We start from the raw sequence: 16,597 nt of genomic DNA, 5'->3' as shown, positions 1-16,597 counted from the left end.
CAGACAAAGAATATGGACTTTATAAAATTAGTTCACAAAAGTTACTCAACAAACCACAGTAGCTACAAAAACTCCTGGGGAGAGGGGAGAGTCTGATTTCCAGAACTGCCACTTATTAAAAATTTCATTTTCAACAAAAAATTACAAGGCATACAAAGAATACAAGAGTGTAGCTCATAGACAGGAAAAAGGAACTAAAACAGAATATCACTGAAGAAACACAGATATTGGACTCACCAGAAAAGACTTCACATAAGCTTATTTAATATCTTCAAAGAGCTAGAGGAATTTGTGAGAATGATGTCTCACCAAATACAGAATATCAATAAAGAGACAGAAGTTATATTAAAAAAAAGTGATAGAAATTCTGGTGTTGAAAGTGTAATAGCTGAAATGAAAAGCTCATTAGAGGGTCTCAGCAGCAGCTATGAACACGCTGAAGAAATAAGCAGAGAAACGAGATACATCATTTCATGCTATCCTATCTGAGGAGCAGAAAGAAAACAAGTGAACAAAACGGAACAGAGCCTAAGAGACCTGCAGGACCATCACATGTACCAGCTTTTGCATAGTGAGAGTCCCGAAAGGAAAGAGGGAACAGGGAAGAAAGAATATTTGAAGAAATATGGTTTAAAAACCCTCCAAATTTGATGAAAAACATTAATCTACACATCTAAGAAACTCAACAAACTCCAAGTAAGATAAACTCAAAGACATCCACACTGACACACCACAAACTGTCTAAAGACAAAGACCCGGCACAGTGGCTCATGCCTGTAATCCCAGCACTTTGGGAGGCCGAGGCAGGTGGATCCTCTGAGGTCAGGAGTTTGAGACCATCCTGGCCAACATGGCAAAAACCTGTCTCTACTAAAAATACAAAAATTAGCGGGGTGTGGTGGCAGGTGCCCGTAATCCCAGCTACTCGGGAGGCTGAGGCAGGGAGAATTGCCTGAACCTGGGAACGGAGGTTTCAGTGAGCCGAGATCGCGCCACTGCAGTCCAGCCTGGGTAACAGAGTGAGAACTCCGTCTCAAAAAAAAAAAAAAAGAGAGAGAGAGAGAAGAAAACAGAGGCACAAAACATGAGCAAAACATGAGCAAAATAAATCCAGCTTCATATTAAAAGGATTACACATGATGACCATTTGATCGTTTACCATAGAGAGTTATCACAGGCATATACGGGTGGCACAATACACAAAAATTACTATAATACGCTCATTTATACGATGAAGGGAAAGATCATGTGATAATTTCAATAGATGCAGAAAAAGGATTTGACGAAGTCTAACATCCTTTCCTGATTAAACAAAAAACTCAATAACTAGGTCTAAAAGAGAACTTCCTCCACATGACAAGGTCCACGTAGGAAAAACTCACCGCTAACTCCATAGTCAGCGGTGAAAGACTGGATTCTTTCCCCTAAGACCAGGAACAAGACTGAAATACCTGCTCTCATCAGTTCTACTTAACATTGAACTGGAAGTTATAGTCAGAAAAATTAGGCAAGAGAAATAAATAAAAGGCATCCACACTCAAAAGAAAAAAGTAAAACTATATTTTGAGATGACTTGATCTTATGATCTTATGTACAGAAAACCTTAAAGAACACACACGCACACACACACGCACACATACACAAGCGCACACACATACACACACACACACATCACTATGAGAATGGGTTCAGCAAAGTTGCAAGACATGAGATCAGTAAAAAAAATCAGTTGTATTTCTATACAAAAGCAATGAATAATCGGAAAAGGAAGTTAAAAAAATTCCATTTATAAGAGCATCAGAAAGAATAAAATACTTAGGAATAAATTTAACCAAGGAGTGGAAACTGAAACCTACACTGAAAACTGAAAACTACAAACATTGGTGGAAGAAATTTTAAGACTAAATAAAGGAAAAGACATTCCATGCTCATGTATTGGAAGACTTAATATTGTTAAGATGGCAATCGTCCCTAAATTGATCAACAGAGTCAATCCAATCCATATGAAAATCCCAGTAACTTTTTTGAAGACATTGACAAGTTGAACATTCTATTGACAAGTTGAAAATTCTATTGGAAATGCAAGGTAGCCAAAACAATCTTGACAAAGGACAAAGTTGGAGGGCTCAAACTTACTTGATATCATTTTATTACATGCCTCCACCTAAATCTTGTGTCGAAATGAGATCTGTTCGTTTAAAAGTGTGTCGTACCTACCCCCCAACCTTGTTCTTGCTTTCACCATGTAACGTGCCTGCTCCCCCTTTGCTTTCTGCCATAACTGGAAGCTTCCCAAAGCCTCCCCAGAAGCTTAGCAGACGTTGGCACCGTGCCTCCTTTACAGCCTGAAGAACCATGAGCGAATTAAACCTCTTTTCTTTATAAATTACCCAGTCTCAGGTATTCCTTTATAGGAATGCGAACATGGACTAGTACATTACTACTTACTCAAACTGAGTATAAAGCTACAGCAATCAAGAGTGTAGTACTAGCGTAAAGACAGACATAAAAATCAATGGAGCAGAATTGAAAGTCCAGAAATGAACCCATAAATCTACCGTCAGTTCACTTTTGACAAGGTCGTCAAGACTATTCAATGGAGAAATAATAGCGTCTCCAACAAACGGTTATCCACATGTAAAAAAATAAAGTTGGACCCTGCTATTGTTTGGATATTGGCCTCCAAATCTTATATTGGAATTTGATACCCAGTGTTGGAGGTGGGGCCTAATGGGAGGGGTTTGGGTCATGGGGGCTGATCCCTCACGCATGGCTGTGTGGTGTCTTCATGGTAATGAGTGAGTTCTCGCTCTATGAGTTCACTCCAGAGTTGGCTGTTGAACCCGCCTGGCACCCCTAGCCCTTGCTTCCTCCATCTCCGTGTGGTCTCCGCACACATCAGCTCCACGCCATCTTCTGCCATGACTGGAGCTGCCTGTGGCCTTCCTCAGATGCAGATGCCTGATCTTGAACTTTTCCAGACATCAGAATCATGATGACATCACAACCTTCTTTTTAAAATGAATTACCTGGCTTCAGGTATTCCTTTATAGCAACACTGAATGGACCAAGATGCCTACATCACACTATATATAAAAACTAATTCAAACTAGATCAAAGACCTTAATGTAAGAACTAAAACTCCAAAACACACGTAGAAGAAAACAGACTGTACATATTCATGACCATGGATGAGACATTGGTTTCTGAAACAAAATGCCAAAAGCACAAGCAACAAAAGAAAAAAAGATAAATTGAACTTCATTCCAATGAAACTCTTGTATATCAAAGAACAGGACCAGGAAAATGAATGGCAAGTAACCGTGGAAAAAAAAGAGCTGCAAGTCACATATCTGATAAGAGTCCAGTATCCAGAATGTTAGGAACTCTTGGAGCTCAACAACAAATGACAAACAACCCAATTTAAACATGGGCAGAGGATTTGAATAGATATTTCTCCCAAGGAAATATGTGAATGGCTAATAAGCACATGAAAGGTGATCAATATCATTAGTCATTATGGAAACGTAAATTAAAACTACAAGATACCACTTCACATCCACTAGGGTAGTTATAATCAAACAAATGGAAAAAAAAAAACCCAACAAGTGTTGGAAAGGATGTGGAAAAATTGGACCCCTGTACATTGCTGGTGGGAGTATAAAATGTCACAGCCACAGTGGAAAACAGTCTGGCAGTTCCTCAAAAATTTAAACATGGAGTTCTCATGTGACCTGGTGACCCCACTCCGAGATGTACACTCAAGACAAATGAAAACGTGTTCACACAAAAACTTGTACATAAATGTTCACAGTGGCATTACTAGAATAGCCAAAAACTGAAAACAACCCAAATTCCATCAGCTGATAAACGGAGAAGCAAAATATGGGCCTCCATACGGGAATGTTATGCAGCCGCAAACAGGAACCAAGTGCTGCTAATGCCACAGTGTGGATAAAACCTATGCTAAGAGAAAGAAGCCAGGCAGAAAAGGTCACATATAGTGGGAATCTGTTTATATAAAATGTCCAAGCTGGGCACGGTGGCTTACGCCTGTAATCCCAGCATTTTGGGAGGCCGAGGCGGGTGGATCACTTGAGGTCAGGAGTTTGAGACCAGCCTGGTCAACATGGCGAAACCCTGTCTCTACCAAAAAATACAAAACTTAGCTGGGTGCAGTGGCGGGTGCCTGTAGTCCCAGCTACTCGGGAGGCTGAGGCAGGAGAATCACTTGAACCCGGGAGTCAGAGGTTGCAGTGAGACAAGATCACGCCACTGCACTCCAGCCTGGGAGACAGAGCGAGACTGTCTCAAAAAATAAAATAAATAAAATAAAATATCCATGATAAGTAAATTCACAGAGACAGAAAGCCAGCTAGGGGGTTCCAGAGGATGGGAAGAGGGGCGATGGGGAGTGACTGCTAATGGCTCAGAGTTTTTTTTGGGATGATGAAAAGTCCTGGAATTAGATAGTGGTGATGGTTGCACAGCATTGTTAATACACTAAAAACCACAGAATCGTGCACATAAAAACGGTAAATATAACGTTATGTGAATTTTATCTCCATTTATAAAAATCATTCTGAGTGAGTAGGTCTCGGGGGGATCCAGTAACACGCAAGCCTCATCGCTGAGGCTTGAGAGCCGCTGCCTTCCAGTGTCAACGTCAAGCCCTTTTTCTGGTTGTTGCTGACAACTGTATCCTAGGACCTCTGCCAAGTAAAGCTTAAACCCACCACTACGGCAACTCAGGAACCAGAGAAGAGGGGGCGTGGTGGGTTTGCTCAGTGTAGCTCGCAGACTGCCCACTCGACCCAAGCATGTGATTCGCTAGAGATTTTAGGGGGAAAAAGTCAAATGAAAAGGAAGGAGTGAGGGAAAGACAGTCTAACAAAATGGCATTAGTTAGCTTGCCAGTAAGAGCTCAGCACCCCAGTGAAGAATTGCGTAAGTCGCTTCTGAATGGGAGAAAGCTCCTTGGATGACTACTGCAATGGAGACCAGGAGAGAAGCGCTCCATAATCACCGGGACCACGTGTGCTGTGACCTTCAGCGCCAAGTTCGCTGCATGAGAAGAGGGGGGACGTGGTCAGGATTCAAATGGTTATGTGTGCCTCTATGCCCCAAGGTTCACTCAGTGAACATGTGATCCAAACCTCTGTGCCAGACACCCCATGCCAAGGACATGGCCTGAAGCATAGATCTGAGGAACACAGACAAGTCCGATTCATCCAATACTACACAGGGCTGTGGGGGGCGGCTGCGGGGGCGGCCTTGGGGGGCGGCTGCGGGGGCGGCCGTGGGGGGCGGCTGTGGGGGCGGCCGTGGGGGTGGCTGTGGGGGCGGCCGTGGGGGTGGCTGCGGGGGCGGCCGTGGGGGGCGGCTGTGGGGGCGGCCGTGGGGGTGGCTGTGGGGGCGGCCGTGGGGGTGGCTGTGGGGGCGGCCGTGGGGGTGGCTGTGGGGGCGGCCGTGGGGGGCGGCTGTGGGGGCGGCCGTGGGGGTGGCTGTGGGGGCGGCCGTGGGGGGCGGCTGTGGGGGCGGCCGTGGGGGTGGCTGTGGGGGCGGCCGTGGGGGGCGGCTGTGGGGGCGGCCGTGGGGGTGGCTGTGGGGGCGGCCGTGGGGGTGGCTGTGGGGGCGGCCGTGGGGGGCGGCTGTGGGGACAGCTGTGGGGGTGGCTGTGGGGACAGCTGTGGGGGGCGGCTGTGGGGGCGGCCGTGGGGGGCGGCTGTGGGGACAGCTGTGGGGGGCGGCTGTGGGGACAGCTGTGGGGGGCAGGCAGAGAGGTCCACAAAGCAGGAGAGCTCCTCTGGGATGGAGGGCTGGCCCAGCAGGGCTGGAGCAGGGCACCTGATTTTATTCAAAAGCAATTAGCTGCTTAGGTCATGGAAACCTGCTGCGGAGATTTCCCGAGCCCTACAAGTCAAGCGCTCTGGGGGATTAAAGGCTCTGAAGGTTCCAACCTGCCGGCCTCCCCAGGGCTCACAAGATGGAGCTTCCTAATGCGGCAGGAAGTCGTCTGAACGTGCTGCCTCAGAAACTGCTCGGAATAAGCAGCAGCTGTCCCAGTTTGTCGAAGAAGCCTAGCGTGCAAACCCAGCTGCTGGAGCCCTTTGTGGCGTGGCAGACGGCCCCGTGAGCTCCCCTGTCCTCTGCGGTTCCAGGCGGGGTTCGGAAGGGGCTGCGCCTGAGTTCTGGGCTGCCTGTGAGGCATGCCTTTGACAGGTGTGTGTCAACAGTCACCAGAGTCTCAGCTTTACCATCAGCAGAAGGCACAAGAACCCACCAAGAAGACCCTCTCTCTGAAATGGAAAACGATAATCTCAGTACGACTTGAGGTTTCTTGCCCAGTTCTGGCAGGTTCTGGGTTTACCTGGCTCTGTGAAGGTACAGGGGATTCTCTTTCAGGGAACCGGTGAAATCACAGCTGAGACCAGCGGCTTCGACCTGGAAAATGAACATCCAGTTTCACCCTAAGGGACAGAGAGTCACCTGCGTTATTACTGCGGAGCATCGTGGCTCTGACGCCCCACCCCTCCAGTCCCCGCGAGCACACACACCAGGCTTGCAGGACAGGTTGACTTCCCTTGTAGCCAAACCCATTGCATGCTCCATTTTTTTGTAGGCAGGGATGAATAATTATTAAAATAAGTGGATAATCAGGTATAACCTGGAACTTTTGCTGTAAAAGGCTTTCTTCCTCCCAGAACATACATTTTAAAATGTGGACGTAAGTTATATGCTACATTAGAAATGTTCTAAAGCTAATTACTTGACTTAGGAGATTACAAAGTTACTTCTGAAAGCTCTGGAGTTCCTCCCCATTCTCTGCAAAACGTCAGAAAAAGAAAGACAACGCACAGCTCAATAGAAAAAATGGGCCAACTGACATAAAGTTCACATCAAAGGGGGAAAAGGCTTCCAACATATGAAAAAATGCTCAATTTCATTCATAAGAGCAAAAATAAGCATCTTGAATTGCCACAGGTATTAGACTAGATCAACCAGTTTGACGACACACTCTTGTCAAGAGTGTGGGGTCTGGTTCGGTGACGACAGAGGTGAACGGGAACGGCCGTCACAGCATGAGGGCAGAGGCTGAACTGATCTAAGGAAAGCAGGGGCCGTGCAGGGTCCCCTCCACGGAGGGTGATCGGGAAGGAAACCCACCAGCCAGTACCGGAAGGTTTCAAGGCCTCTCTGCTTGGCCAGGTCAAAAACAATGCTGTGTGTCTACGAGCCTAGCATGCACAGTGGGGTGAGGCTGGAATTTTGGTGGGTGATACAGCCAAGACATGATCACGCACAAAGGTGGTCGCGGGCCAGTGATACCCCTGAAACTGACAGAACCAAGCAGAGAACCAGTCAAAGCAGCAGTTCCCAGCAGTGGGGCTGATTCTGTCCCGGGGCAGCCCGCAAGGTCTGCAGACATCTGTGATGGTCATGACTGCTGTGACTGGCATCCAGTGGGTAGAAACCAGAGACACTGCCAACACCCTGCACAGGACGGGCCCCCAGAGCAAAGAAGTTTGCAGCCCAATGTCAGCAGGGCACTGGCCCAGAGGCACTCTCAGTTCAAGCCTCATGGGATTCCCACAGACAAAGCCCCAGCCAAAATAAACTGAAACTAAAATGACAAACCACACACAGCAACAGTCCACCGTGAGCACATGCCAGCACACACAGCCTCCTGGGAACTTTAGAAAACAGAATTACAGAAAATAATGAACGAAGGAATTAAAAACACTAGGGAAAGCAAAGACATTACAAAAAATAAAACAAACAAAGAACAAAAAACCCCCCAGAGAGTCTAAATAAGAAACAAAACTAGAAATGAAAAAGTACAGTCGGTAGACAAGATTGACAGTAGAAAGGTCTCACGCTGAGGACTGTCTCCTGGAGGCATCGGGGTCCACAGGAGACAAATATTACAGAAAAGTCACACATGGAGGAGAAAGTAAAATCACTAAAAGTGGTTTACCAGGAAGCTCAGAAGGGGCAAGAATAAGCCAATGAGGCCAGGCGCGGTGGCTCACACCTGTAATCCCTGTACTTTGGGAGGCCAAGGCGGGCGGATTATGTGGTCAGGAGATCGAGACCACGGTGAAACCTTCTCTCTACTAAAAATACAAAAAATTAGCCAGGCGTGGTGCTGGGCACCTGTAGTCCCAGCTACTCGGGAGGCTGAGGCAGGAGAATGGCGTGAACCTGGGAGGCGGAGCTTGCAGTGAGCCAAGATCGCGCCACCGCACTCCAGCCTGGGTGACAGAGTGAGACTCCGTCTCAAAAAAAAAAAAAAAAAAAAAGCCAATGAAAGGCAATGTATAAAGACTTGGATTTTACCAGCCTTACGGAAGGCAGGAGGTCTATCATTAAAGGCTCTTTGAGGATGAGGAATCGTGCACCCCTGGGCCCTCCACGGGGACCTCTGTAACATTTACTTTAAAATAAACGTAGCCAGGGGAAATTGATGCAGAGCTTGGGGAATGGGAAAGCTCTTGTGTTTCTGCATGTGAGTGTTGTGACGGCACCCAGGCAGGACACGGCACCCAGGCACACACGGCCACTGCTGCCCTCACACAGGGGCTGGGGGCTCTGGCGAACGGGGCTGGGACAGTGAGGCTCTGCCGGGCAGTGATGGAAGCAGAAGGCTAGGCTCTTCTCCTCCTGTGGACAGGCAGCCCCCTGCCTTCCCTCCGCGGCCAGTCCTGGATGCCTGAGCCCACGACCAGGAAACAGCCGTAGGCGCAGCCAGTGCTCCCCAGGAGCCGCCTGCAGAACGGGGTTGGAACCAGGCAGGGCTACCCTGGACATCGGCCTGCTCATTCCTCCCATGCTTGGTGGATTCCATTGGAAACTGGTCTGTGCTGTTTCACAGGCTGGACCCCGAGGTTGGAAACCAGAGGGGGAAGCCCCCTGAGCCCGCTCCCCACTTGGCCCTGAGGCCCACAGGGTCGAGGCACCTGCCACTCAAGTAGTGCCCGCCCTGGGGTGGCGCCCGTCTTGGGCCCTGGAGGGAGCCACATCTGTCCTCAGCGCGGGGCCATCCCCCCAGCACAGATGTTGAGGCTTTGGGCCTGGCCTCTAGTCCCACTCAGGCCTTCTGCCAGAGTCCTTGGGGGTCACCCACAGCTACGCGCTGCTGACACCGGCTGCCTGGCATCTGGAAGCTCCTGACTCGCTGCAGCCTCTGCTCTGAGCTTCCTGTCCGCTGCACCCACAGCCCTAGCAGGTTCCCGCCTCCTCCTCTTGCCCTTTGTTCCCAGCTCAGCGACCAGAGGGGCCTCCTAACACCGCACACCACCCTCTGCTCAAAACGCCAGAGCTCACAGCCCTAACTAGGCTGCTCTGTTCTGCCTCTCCTTGCTCCCCTTGGCACCCAGGCGAGTCCCGCCTCAGGCCTCAGCACAGCCATTCCTCTGCCTGAACAGCTGCTCGGTGATGCCTACGGTGACCCCTCACCCCATGGTGACCCCTCACGCTCGGCCTTTGCTCAAACCTGACCTCTTGTCAGACTCACCTGCACCACTTGGTTCACGCTGAAGCCCAGGCCCACCTCACTTTGCTGCGTTCTTTCTTTTCTCCCCTAAAGGACTAAATGATTAGCGCATTATTTTTACCCAGTGTTATTTTCTGTCCACTCCCGCTAGGATGTAAACGTCTCGAGGACATGCCCACTGTCCGCTTTGCCCACCCTCGTATTCCTGGGAACACGTCAGGGCACACACAAGTGACCAGGACGCATTGCCGCAGGGACAGACAAGGGAAGGAACAGTCTCAGGCTGCCCGGGATGCTCTCGGCGTCCAGCACACACAGGGCATCCACGCGGTGCCGTGTCCAGCCCAGGGCCTGCCCCACGGTGGGAGTGGGTGGAACTGGTCTGCACTGACACAGGTACCCCCAAAGAAATGACAAAGACTCTGCTAAGGTAGGAGGCTGCATCCCCACACGGACATTGCTTTGTACCAGAAAGAACCCTGAACCGGGCAGGAGGCCTGGACTTTAATTACGGCTCCGCCCCTGATTGGCCGGGAAGTTGGAGAAGCCACTTCGTTCCCCGTCGGTGGCTTCAAAGTCCAGCTTATCTCCAGAGGGCAGCCGACGCCCAGGCGCAGACGCTGGTGAGCTGCCGTCCGCATGGACAACGGTGATCTTCGAGGAATGCGATCGTCACTGTCGGGGCGAAGCCCAAGTGGTCCCAGGTACCTCAAAGGAGGCTGGAACTGGGCTCCCAGCGGCCCCTGTACTGAGATGCTCTCTGCGAGTGCAGGGGCTGAGAGCTAAGGGAACGCTTCCCCCACTTCCTTAATTAAAGTCGAAATCGCTTATGCACAATTAAATAGATTCTGACCGTGCACGGGCTCTTTAGACATGCTTTGATATTATAGACATAAAGCAAAGATTAAGTTGAATACAAAATGTTCCTCCTGGGGTTGAACTGTTCAGAGCAGGCATCGTTTGCGCTGCTGGAGATACATGGCGCGTTATTGGAAATGACGATGCCCATGCCACGTTTTCCCTGGGGCGGGCGCTTGGGATATGGGAGCGCGCTTCCCTGAAACAAGGTCATTGGAGGCGGGGGACCCTGCTGGCGGTAGTGAAGTGTCACTCATGCACACACAGCGCTTGCCATCCCCCCAATTCCGGCCCCAACCCAAGTCCTCACAGGATGTCTAACGAGCAGAGCCTCATTGCAGCGTTAACAATTAGAGCGAGTGCAGACGGACCCAGGTGAGTGCCGCGGCCCGCAAGGGCCAAACAGCTCTGAAAAACCGACTTAATTTTGCTAAGCCTCAGATTCTGCATCTATAAAACGAAAATAAATCCTAATAGAATAGCACCTACCTTACAAGGCTGTTGTGAGGACTGACAGCCAATGTAGATGCCTAGAATAGTCCTGCATAAATCCTCACACGCGCACGTGCACACACACTCATATTCACACACACCCATTCACATGCACATTCACACACATTCACACAATGCACATTCACACACGCATTCACACACTCACACAGTCACACACATTCACACATTCACACAGGCATACACATTCACACACATGCACGTTCACACACATTGACACATTCACACACATTCACTCACACTTGCACACTGCACATACACACACACTCTCACACACCCGCACATGCACACACACAGCGTAGCTTGAAAATGCTATCAGGTCACTTCCTTGAGATCAAGGGTAGTATCTGCACTGTCTGCTCTTACTGGTTTAATATCATGTGCATCCTCTGAGTGTCGGAGGCGCTCCAGCCGGAGCAACTCCATCTTGACTGAGGGCTGGAAAGTGAGGCTGGGACTTGCTGGGCTGACTCCCAGGAAGTTGGGTATTCCTAGACTCTAGATGCTTATGGCTACGGGAACAGATTGATAACGTTTACTAAACAGACCCAGACTTAGGAGTGTCCTGATATCCCGATATCTTGAGAACAGAAGCATTCCCAATTTTGCTTTAAAGATAATATTGATTCTTGCAAAATATACTAATAAAGAAAATTAATCCTTTATCACAAACCCTTGTAGCAGAGCACATCTCCCTGTGATCTTTTTTTAATCTTATATATAAACAAGCATTGTACACGTTCCTCCTCTTACTCTCGGGAACGTCCTGCTCTGTCTATGGAGCAGCTGCCGATTCACCTTTACTTTCTTAATAAACTTGCTTTTGCTGCACACTGCAGACATGCCCTGAATTCTTTCTTGCACAAGGTCCAAGAACCCTCTCTGGGGGTCTGGATTGGGAACCCTTTCTGGTAACACGAAGACTCCGCGGATGTTCGGCATGGGAGCTGGAACCGCAGGCTCTGTCCACTCTGTGCAGCCACCTGGTCTTGAACCACCTGGTCCGGCGCCTGCCCTCGTGGGTACAAAAGCAACATGCGTTTGAGTTCTTACTGGGCCATGATCTCTCCTAGTTTTATACAAAGAAACTCACAGAAAAGGATTTACACTATGAAGCCTGTACGCTTAGTAACTTTAAGAAGAAACTCATCATAGCTAAAAAATTTCAGAAGATTGTCTTACTGTGAAAACCCAAAGAAAGGCAGAGAGGCCAAAACGCATTCTCAAAACGACTAGCAGGAAAGGAAACAACAACAGAATCGAGGGGAAAGAAGAGAAGACTCAAATTTAAAGATGAGGATCAGAAAAGAGAATAACGTCAGATCTGGTAGAGAAGAGAACGTCATGAGAAAACACTCTGGATGGCTTCATGCCAATAAAGACAATAAAACATGGACTGGAATTGACTTCAGAAATAGGAACTCTGAATAAAACATGGACTACTAGAATTGACTTAAGAAATAGGAACTCTGAATAAATACAAAATTGCTAAAGAACTGAAAGAGTAATTACAAATCTCTTTACAAATCAAACTCAAATGACTTTATCAGGAGTTCTACCAGATATTCAAGGAACAGAGTAATCCCAATTTTATACAAACTTTAATCACCTCTGCATGGAGAGGGAGGAAGATGTGATTAGAGAGAGGGAGGGGCTTCGGCTGTATGAGTAAAGTTGATATTTATTTATATATCCATGTATCCATGCATGTGATTAGAGAGAGGGAGGGGCTTCGGCTGTATGAGTAAAGTTGATATTTATTTATATATCCATGTATCCATGCATGTGATTAGACAGACGGAGGGGCTTCGGCTGTCTGGGTGAAGTTTATGTTTATGCCCATGTATCCACGTATGTGTGCACGTGTGTGCTGGGTACATGGATGAGGGTAGCGGGGAGGCAGAAGGTCAGGAGAGCCAGGACCAGCGACCCCGGCGGGTTTTCACACGGCCCTGTCAGCCCTTTAGGTGCGCGGGACACTCCTCCTATGGCCAGGTGGGGTCTCGGCTCCCTCCCACTGAGCCTGGGTGGGGTCTCAGGTTCCTCCCATGGCCAGGTGGGGTCTCGGCTCCCTCCCACTGGGCCTGGGTGGGGTCTCGGGTTCCTCCCACGGCCAGGTGGGGTCTCAGCTCCCTCCCACTCAGCCTGGGTGGGGTCTCGGGTTCCTCCCACGGCCAGGTGGGGTCTCGGCTCCCTCCCACTCAGCCTGGGTGGGGTCTCGGGTTCCTCCCACGGCCAGGTGGGGTCTCAGCTCCCTCCCACTGAGCCTGGGTGGGGTCTCGGGTTCCTCCCACGGCCAGGTGGGGTCTCGGCTCCCTCCCACTAAACCACAGCGGACCTCTCACTGTGTGATTACGTGGGGGGGGTCTCAGAGAGGCTGGGTCTCCCACGCGCTCCTGCTCCCAGGCCACCCAGGGCGGCCGGCAGCCAGCATCAGCCCCCAGCCACGCGAGAACAAGGCTTCCGGTGGCCCCAGCCTACGCTCTGCCTCCAGCCGAGGCCCAGACTTCACGCAGCAGAGAAAGGCAAGCGTCCGCGCTGGGCCCTCAGAAATCCGGGCCCTCAGAAACCACGACAGCTAACAAACAACGGTTGTCTTTACCGCTGCGCTTGGTGTAACCCGTTGCCAGAACAGGAGGCTCCTAGGCTGACGCAGGGGAAGGCGGGGAGGGAAGGCGGGTGCGGCCTGTCCAGATGCGGCTCCCGCACGTGGACGACCTTGCTCTGGATGAAGTCGGACGCACCTGCCCGAGCACAGGGCAGAGGATGGGGTCAGATGGGGGTGCAGGGCCCCACCTTCTGAGCCAAGAGGGGCGCCTGTGCCCCCCAGAAGCTCAGCGCTGGGAGGGCGGGTTGTGTGTGATTTGTTTTCTGCTGCCCGGGACATCGCCTGCGCCTAGTCAGAGCTCAGTGAGAACATTAGAATTCCGAATAAAGGAATTAGGGGCTAAGGACGGGACCACACTCGGAGGCCCCTCTGGGGAGGCTGTGGAGGTTGAGGGGTCCAGGCTGCGAGGTCTGGGCTCCCTCTAAGGGAGGCTGACCGGAGACAGGGTGGGGCTGGCAGAGGGGCTCGATGTGGAGGCGGGGCCTGGCGTGCAGAGCGGCAGAGTGGCCTGCGTGGGAGGGAGAACTCGGGCCCAGGCCTCTCCTGTGTCCGCACGGTCCCGTGTCCAGGAAGCACTCATTATCCACGGCTCTTTTACTTTGTTGATTCAACAAACACAGAGAAATTCACAGGCGCCAGGCAGTCATTAACCCCTAACAGCCTATGCCGTGGGTACAAGGGCCCCATGCGGACCGAGGCACAGAGGGCTGAGGCCACCTGCCCGGGGCCACTCCTCAGGGAGGAGGCTCTTCCAGCCGGGCAGTCTGGCTTCACCGGGAATGCCGCGGCCTCTGGGGAATGGATGCTCCCGGGGGCAGGCATGGCAACAGGATGCTTTTTCAGCGAAATACACAGAACAGTCCAGCTGTGCCCCAGCCCGTGGGCCACGGTCCCCACCTCCTTCCCCCACGTGGCTGCTGCCCAAAGGCAGAGCTGTGGGTTCCACTGCGTCCCCGGAAGTGTGTGCGAGTCTCAGCCCTGGGACCTGTGAGATGGACTTCATGGGGAAACAGGGTCTTTTCGGATGTGGCTAAGACAAGGCCCCTAGGGTGGGCCTGAGTCCAGGGACGGGCGTCCCCATAAGAGGGGAGAGGCCGACACTGAGGCCGTGGGATGCAGAGGCCGAGGTCACAGCCAAGGAGGGCTGAGGATGGCCGGTGCTGCAGGAGCCCGAGCGGCAACGCAGGCCCCTCCCCAGCGGTTCAGAGACAGCACAGGCCTGCGGACCCCTACTCTGTACTTGGGACTCCCGGGGTTGAGAGAATACATTTCTGGTGTTTTAAGCTGCGCAGCTCTAAGCAACGAATGCAGCGGGTTAGGGTGAAATAATTATAATATTTCCTTCCAAGCAAAAGGCAAACCCTACTCAGAAGCATATGTGTCACCATTAGCCCCGGGGATCGAGGACAGATGAGGTTCGCGTTCATCACTAGCCCCTGGCAGCTGCTGAGCCCACGCTAGGGTTTCAGACATTCTGCCTTCACCGGGAGAAGCTCTGCAAGTTCGCTGTGCTCAGGGCCCCAGGTCAGGGTCCATGCACCGCACCCCATCCCTCACTCCCTGTTTGCCTAGGATTCCTCCCTGCCAATCCACTCCTTCAGTCCCAAGGAAAACAGTGACTATTTTGTTTAAATCTGGCTAAATACACATAAATAAATGAAATGGACTCTCAAGCAGTTTAAATTAAAGTGTGGCTTAACTGGACCACAAGCTTAGTGCCTCGGGCATTGTGTCACCACCATCCCTGATCATGAGCCCGGCCCAGGGGACACGTGGCCCCACTGCCGCCAGCAAGCCAGGTGCCAGCCTCCAGGATGCCAGAGCAAGTGCGGTTCTACATGCAACATGAGTGTGTGTCACCGGGAAAAGCTGCAACTGCCACTACCCAGAGTATCAGGATTTTTCAAATGTAATCAATAAGGAGAAGTCACTGGGATATAATAATATTTACCATTCTGAGTTAAAATTAGAATCTCTGTATGTGCTTATTACATACATGGATGAGGGCTCATGGGGCGGGTGCTTTACAGTTAGTGGGGCTGTTAATCTACATGAGCAAGACCCACCAGGGCTTCCACAGGGAGCGTGGTCCGCACTGCCGGGTAAAGATCGCTCAGCGTGGTTTCCAGACCAGGGCTTCTCGACTGGGATCCACTGCGACCCTCAGTTCCCACGGGGCACCTGGCAATGTCCAGGTTTTGATTGTCTCGACTGGGGATGCTCCTGGCATGGAGGCATGGAGGCCAGGGATACTGTTCAACACCCACAGTGCCCAGCATGGCTCCCAGCAAAGCTATCCGACCCCAAACGTCCACAGTTCCAGACGGAGAAGCCCCACATCCCAAGGCACCTGGGGGACCTTGTACGAGGCCAGGAGGGCTGACATCTGAGGAGGAGCAAAGCAAGGAGGAAGCTCAGAGGATTTTTCACTGAAGCTCAGAAGCCAACTGTTCAGGACTTAAAGCATTTGTCATGCAGTAGATGTTGCCAGATAATCCAGCCATTGCAGATAAATGCTTTTATCAGCCGCTGCCTGCCTCTGTTCTGGCATCTTCACAAATTTGGTTCATGTGTCACTTACCTTCCCCATGTCTTCTTACCACCAGCCGCCCTGTGGCCAAACGAGTTTGTTTGCAGGAAATGAGACCCTTGTGACCCACACACACCTTTCAGAAAGACTATTCTAGGCTCCTCAGTGGGGCCTTCTTCCAGATGCACACTTTGCCTTTCAGCTGGAACTGTTAACCTCGGCGGTGACACGGGTTCACAAACAGGGCCATGCGACAACTGGAAAAACCATCTAAACAAGATGACTTCTTCAACCAATCAGTGAGCATACGACTGCAGCTGAGAATTGTCTAAAATACAATGTATCTAACTTCAGTTCCAGGCTAATATTTAGTGTGCCAATGAATTTTTTATTTTTCAATTCTTACTTGTCCTATCAAGAAAAACATTAGATGAATTAAGACTATAATCACCCATGGGTTAAAAAAAGCCAAACATAAATAATTTTGAACAAAATATGACTCAGGAGATTTTTGTTGTAAACTAAAGATGAGTAATATTAGCATCATTCCTGTAATCTCTTTCTGATACACATATGATTTCACATATGAGTCTCA

The 16,597-nt window shown here is 50.5% G+C and overlaps 1 protein-coding gene across 4 annotated transcripts in view; it reads right to left on the bottom strand.

Annotated features, from left to right (window-relative positions):
- KCNG2 (potassium voltage-gated channel modifier subfamily G member 2) overlaps positions 1-16,597 on the bottom strand; it is a 98,537-nt gene that overhangs the window by 35,491 nt on the left and 46,449 nt on the right. For 2 of the 4 annotated variants that reach the window (XM_055368675.2, XM_055368676.2), the window contains exon 2: positions 6,371-6,444. The exons of 1 other annotated variant lie outside the window; for it this stretch is intronic. Coding sequence is in view for 1 of the 3 variants with exons in the window: in XM_055368673.2 (XP_055224648.1) it covers positions 6,371-6,459 (89 nt within the window). In the remaining 2 variants the exon portion in view is untranslated. Of the gene's footprint in view, positions 1-6,370; positions 6,471-16,597 lie in introns of all 4 variants that reach the window. One more of the 4 variants, XM_055368673.2, reaches the window with a different exon arrangement.

Source organism: Gorilla gorilla, chromosome 17 (assembly GCF_029281585.2).
Source record: "Gorilla gorilla gorilla isolate KB3781 chromosome 17, NHGRI_mGorGor1-v2.1_pri, whole genome shotgun sequence".
Classification (NCBI taxonomy): Eukaryota; Metazoa; Chordata; class Mammalia; order Primates; family Hominidae; genus Gorilla; species Gorilla gorilla.
This window is presented reverse-complemented; position numbering and strand designations above follow the sequence as displayed.